General features: G+C 37.1%; 2 protein-coding genes across 3 annotated transcripts in view; both read left to right on the top strand.

The window, feature by feature from the left end:
- Positions 1-6,676, top strand: part of LOC144980512 (uncharacterized) — a 245,036-nt gene that overhangs the window by 117,778 nt on the left and 120,582 nt on the right. The window lies entirely within an intron of this gene.
- Positions 191-6,676, top strand: part of LOC144955924 (uncharacterized) — a 32,081-nt gene continuing 25,595 nt past the window's right edge. Inside the window, exons 1-2 of the mRNA XM_078886184.1 lie at positions 191-209; positions 3,729-3,856. Of these exons, the coding sequence (XP_078742310.1) occupies positions 191-209; positions 3,729-3,856 (147 nt within the window). The remainder of the gene's footprint in view (positions 210-3,728; positions 3,857-6,676) is intronic.

Here is a 6,676-nt window from a genome sequence, read left to right on the forward strand (position 1 = left end):
TAAGTTTTTGGGAGGGGGCTCTTTACTCCATTCTTCCCGTACTCTTTTTTTAAAAATAGTGCCGGGCCGTTAACACTTTTGTGTCTGCCCAAAAAAAAAGTTTTAAATAGCCTAACAGGGTCATGTCTGTCCCGTCCTTTATTTAAAGGTTGTTTGGGGCCAGGGAGCCTACGGAAACTTCTCATTAAACATGGTTGCCAGATGGCCACGTAAATGGGCCACTTAATGCTTTGCGTTTAGTTTTTTATTTTTAAACTCATAGCATCCTCCAGCCGAATATAAGGTGCCAACACACACAACTGTGTGTAACCTTAAACGTTTTTTTAAGTCATATTAATACAATCTAGTAAGAACTACTCATAACATGGCTGGTTTCATACAATAACGAGTGACGTCAATTTGGTTCCTTCTATGTGGGCAATTTGGCAACACTATGTATCGTATTTCTATGATGAATTTTCACATTTTGAAATTTATTAATTTTATAAACATTTCTTCCCCTTGTCCATTTTTTTCCCAAAACCAATTCCGTTTTAAGGGAATCTGAGTGTTTTGTCGTGTTTGGCCTCATGGGGTTTTATTTGGCTACTTTTGAAGTCGAATTTTAGCCATGTGAAACTCTGACCACCTGGCAAACCTGTCATTATGGCTATAGATAGAATGCGCTTGGCCAAGGAGTTCACAACATTGCCATCCGGAAGTATAACGGACCAACACACAAACTCTGTGTAACCATGAGCTTTTATAGTCTGGTTAAATCAGTTTAGTGAGAACAACTCACAAACGTGGATGGCAAAAACAATAACAAAGGTCTGAGTGACGTCATCTGCATACTATCTATACATAGGATGTGCAGTGGTAAGGCTTCTTGTTGGACGGGTCAAATGGCTGTCGGTTGTTTGCCATAAGGGATGTGTCTCTATGTGGTCTAGTGGTATGATACTCGCTTTCGGATCGGAAGGTCCTGGGTTCCAGCCTCGCTCGGCGCATCGTTAAGTTCTTGGAGAAGGCTCTTTACTCACATTCTCTCACCGTACTCTGGTGTAAAAATGAGTGCCTGGCCGTTAACACTGTTGTGTCTGTCCAAAAAAAAAGTGTAATTAATATAGCCTAACAGGCGTCATGTCTGTCCCGTCCTTTACGTTAAGTGTTGCTGCTGGCCAGGGAGCCCTTGTAAAGCGCTTTGAGCACGTTTATTGGATATTGCTCTATATAAAAGCTCAAGTATGGGATGTGGATCGACTCTTTTTTTTTCTTCTTCATATTGTTTCTTTGTTGTCATTTGTGTCTGTATGTCTTGCTATATATTGATGCTAATCGTTGATGTAAAATATTCACAACATCCGCCAACCAGATTATCTATAACGTTTATAGATAGAACGAAGTTGACGTCACTCGGGTGTTTGTTATTGTTTGTTTTTTTGCCATCCACGTTTATGAGTAATTCTCACTGAACTGTATTATCCAGACTATAAAAGTTCATGGTTACACAGAGTTTTGTGTGTTGGTCCGTTATACTTCCGGATGGCAATGTTGTGAGGTTCTTAGCCAAGCACTTACTATCTATAGTCTGATTGATATATTTATTGAGAGCTAATCGCTAACATTTGCGGTCTAAAAACATTTTAAAAGAAAACAAAGAGCTGAGTGACGTCAACTTAGTTCCTTCTATTGAGTTAGGAGGGGGGGGGGCGAAATCGAAGATGGTAATTTGTTATAATTGTATTAGAATTTACACTTGAAACAAAATTAAATAGAACGAAGTTGACGTCATCCAGGTTAGGTCTTTGTTTTTTTGTTTGGTTGTTTTTATTTTCGTTTTTTTTTTGTTTTGTTTTTTGTTGTTTATTATTTATTTTTTAAAGGGGGGGGGGGGTTGTGGGTGTTTATTTTGTTTTGTTTTGTTTTTTGGGGTTTTTTTTTTTTTGTTTTTTGTTGTTGTTTTTTTGCCATCTACAGATGTTGTGCGCTTGACTTAGAAACTCACGACATTGCCATCCGGAGGTATAGCGGACCAACACACAAAAGTATGAGTAACTTTGAACGTTTATAGTCCGGTTAATACAGTTTAGTGAGAATTGCTCATAAACGAGGATGGCAAAAAAAAAAACAATGAAAAAGACCAGAGTGACGTCAACTTCGTTCTATCTATATTAAGATGAGTTTATTCAAACCTGGGGTGTGTTAGCATGTTGTTGAAACAAAAAACAACTGGTCAGTTTATCCGGTCATTGGCCTAGATCGCTGTCCGACATACAGAGTTTTAACCTCTCGGCTCTACGTCGTGTGTTTGATGAACTGTGTCTGTTTTAGGGTCCCGTTTCCTCGTTAATTAATTACTTTAGCATTCCCCTTACTGGCTTAGACAGGGGTATATTTGTTGTTTTGTTGCGTTTGTTTTTTTGTTTTTTTTATTTATTTATTTTTTTTTTGTTTTGTTTTTTTTTTTTTGGGGGGGGGGGATTGTTTGTTGTTGCGTTTGTTTTTGTTTTTTGGTTTGTTTTTTTTTTTTTTGTATTTTTTTTAGCTGTGTTTTACGAAGATTGACAATACAACTTTCGTAAAGGAACCTGGCAACAAGCCGGGACTGTTATTGTTTTATTTTCTAATCGGACGACAAAGAAAGGGAAGTAATCGAGGAATACTTTGGGTGAATTTGAAATGGGAAGTGTCGTGTTGTCTGTTGATACGAGCATGACCTATTTAACTCTTTACCCAAGTATTATAATATCCCAGTGTCTTGCCTTTATGTTTATTTATTTTCTTGTTTGAAGATTCCATGCGGGTGGTTGGATGGGAGCATCACCCTTGAATCGTATACCTATGATTCGCATGGGTGTACGATCCGATAGTGATGTCGTTTCTTCTTCTCTTTACTAGCCTATCCTGCTTCTTTGGTTTGTGATTGTATTTTTGACAGGGGATATTTTTTTTTTCTGTAAATCTTCTGCCTGTTTGTTCTTGGTTATTTATAATTTAGCTTATGATATCTTTGTTATGATTTTGATTTCCATTTGTACTATTTTTTGTTAGTGTTAGACTGCTTGTTTTTGTTTTTGTTTCAGCGGTCTCTCATATAACCTCAATTGAGTTGGAAGAGACCTAAAGCAACAAACAAACAAAAACAAAAAAAAAACAAAAAAGATTCCATGAAATTATTTAATAAGTAATTTACAACTTTGATGTTTAAAAAATAATTTTTAATAATCGTTTTTTTTTACTCGAGAAGTGTTATTAAAATTTCTTTCAACGCGTTTTTTTTTCAATATTCGGTCTCGAATTTCGCAAAGGTTGTACTGCAGTTAGGACCTCAGGTCTAAAATATAGACGGAACGAATTTGACGTCAGTCGGGTTTTTGTTATCGTTTTTAGCCAACCATTTTTATGAGTAGTTATGAGTAGTTCTCAATAAACGTTATTAATCAGACTATAAACGTTCAAGGTTACACATAGTTTTGTGTGTTGATAGGTTTGTTCCGGCTGGCGAATGTTGCGAGCTTTTTGGCCTAGCGCAAAGCATCAATCATTTTCTGACCTTTGCTCCCTCGATTACCACCTTCAGGAGGTCCACCAGCCGGCATGACGACAGAACAGCTACAAGACCATAATATATACCTCAATGCCACAACACACTCACACACTCACACATACAAACTTTCACCAACACACACTCATAATATGTTATATCTGTCCTGTATTTTTTATTATTATTTTCCTCCATTTTCCAGCTGTGGCTCCCACCTTTACCGCCATGAAGGGAGGACCGCCGGCAGGCATGACGACAGAACAGCTACAAGACTTCAAAAAACAAACACTGCAGATCAATCAGTTGCTGCAAAAGGTCAAAGATTTGGAGGTATGCAGACATAATTTAAATACTGGTGTCATCAGTCTATTGATGTTATTCGTGCGTTTACATAAAATACCCACAACATCCGCCAGCCGGATATAATGTACCAACACACAAAACTGTGTGTAGCCGTAAACGTTTATAGTCGGATTGATATAATTCAGTGGGAACCAATGACCAAAATGGCTGTCTAAAATTTGACGTCACTCAGCTCATTGTTATTGTTTTTAGACAGCCATTTTCATGACAAGGTCACAATAAATTATAAACGTTCAAGGGTGTATTTTACTTAACCCTCTCTTTACCACCTGCAGCAAAAGCATCACATTTGATACGACACAATATACATTTTATCTTATTCAGATTAATTTTGTACATCACAAACTTTGAAAAATGATCTTTGTTTAATTAATAAGAACATAAAGTTGTTTTGTAGAGAGCTTCTTTAAGTTTAAAAAATCATTTTTTCTGCTGGTTAAGCCTGCCATTTTTGAGGAAAATACTGAAATTGATTGGTAAGGAAAGAGTTAAATGCATAGCATCAATACCAAAATGAACAACTGATTAATATTCCCATTTGTAAACTATATTTATATCTCAAGCTGAAAAAAATTTGTCTGGCAGGGCTCCAAAACTACGGGGGGGTGGGGGGGGGGGAATGAAACAAACAAAGGCGCCCCCGAGTTCAGCGTAATTTTGTTTGAAAACAGAATGTTTCGGGCTCAAAACCCTTCTTAATCCCACAGTAGGTTTGAGAGTTTTTGCCAAAATTGGGATCATTTTAATTGATCGATATTTGAAACACGAGTTTTCTGGCCAAGTTTTCCAGACTACGACTGTGAACTGGTTAACCCTCTCCTTACCAACTATATGAAAATCGTCACATTTTTACGATACAGACAACATATTTCTCAATCAGATATCTTTTGTAACATCACAAAATTTGAAGAAAATGTACACAGTGTATTTTAGAGACTGTTTTGATAAGGAAAGTGTGGATCGCAATAAATAATTTACTGCTGTTGTGTTTGAGTGATGGCATAATATCTATTTTTGTGTTAGTCGGATGCAAAATGTTTGGGAAAAATCTTGAAAATGGATGGTGAGGAGAGAGTTAATGTCAGGATATCGATATATTATCAGCTAAATGAGCTATCCGATTACACACCTTGACGTGTGTTGTGTTATGTATTGGTAACAAGATAATTGACAACGTTGGCGTTTTGGGATCGGGCAATTCCAGATCATAACCCGATTACTGTTAATTAATCTAAAAATTGAATGCAAAACAACCGTCAAGACAACGATCACATACCGTAAAACAAAATCACTGAACATAGAAACATTTCAAGAAACCATCGCGTCTTTGGATTCAGTCACCTCTGTTTATAGTTTTGATAATGTTCATGAAATGGTAAATACTTATAATAATAATTCATTGAAAACTTTGTTCGATGACATGTGCCCATTGGTCATGAAAGAAAATATTATTCAACCAACACGGAGTGGTATTGCAATGAGATACAAATACTAAAACGTCAACGCATATCTGCCGACTTGGCGCCGATCCCATTTTGAAATTCATTATCAAAATCTATTTAGGACTAAAACACCAACGGAACAAATTGATTCTATCTTGTTAAAAAAAACATAACTTCAAAATATAATAACAAGCGTCAAACGAAAAAATCTCTGAACGAAACTCACCTGAACTGTTCGCCACCTTGAACAAACGGTGTGTACTATAATTTTATTGAATAACCCGAGACTCATCCAAAAAGGCATCCATGTTAATAGCTTGTCGAGCATAGCAACAAGAGGTCACATGGTCATTATGTGGAAGAATCAATTGGATTCAATAGTCTGATGTCAAGTCCGTCCAGCAACGAGCAGCATTGATTCTAAACAAAGAAAATCGGTACTTTTTATTCTTAATGCTGGCTAGAAACTTTTTCATATGTCGTGTGATTAGAATGTATAAAAGTCAAAAACATGATCAGATTTATGTTTTTCTCCTCTGGATACACTTTTATGCTCGTGGGATAAGTATTTTATAAGGGCATCCGCCGTTGTTCCATTAGTTTAGAACCAGTTACTAAGTTACGATGCATCTTTGCCACGGAAGTGACGTCACGACTGTTGAATGGGCTAAGCGGCAGGAAATATTCTGGTTGGTTAATGCTTAGTAACGCTGAAACCATCAAATTGGTACCTTTCGGTAATCACATAAACACACGCATACACACACAGACATTGATACACACACACACACACACACACACGCACACGCACACTAAACAACGAGTAACGGTAGCCTGATCTTAAATTATATATCATTATTTTCTCCCTTATTTACTCCACTCACTGATGGGAGTCCGACTATCGAAGTCCATGGCTTAATCAAGGAATGGAAAGATGTCACACACACACACACACACACACACACACACATACACACACATACACACACACACATTAAACATACACGCATACACACGCACACACAAAAAACATACAACCACGCACTTAGGCACAACCACACAAATACGCACAACCACACACATACGCACAAATACACGCACAAACAAATACATGTATACACACAAACACAAATACACACAAACGCACATACACACCAACGCACATAAGTACACACAGACACACACATACGCACAAACACACACATACGCACAAACACACACACAAACACACACGCACAAATCGCGCGCTTGCACACAATAACAACAACAACAACAAGAAACGCAAACAAGTACTCGTTGTTTGCCGTCCTAAACAAACAGCCTTTAAATTATTTCATTTGAAGAA

This window comes from Berghia stephanieae, chromosome 10, assembly GCF_034508935.2.
Source record: "Berghia stephanieae isolate SIO BIC M18660-M18661 chromosome 10, UCSD_Bste_1.3, whole genome shotgun sequence".
Taxonomy (NCBI): Eukaryota; Metazoa; Mollusca; class Gastropoda; order Nudibranchia; family Aeolidiidae; genus Berghia; species Berghia stephanieae.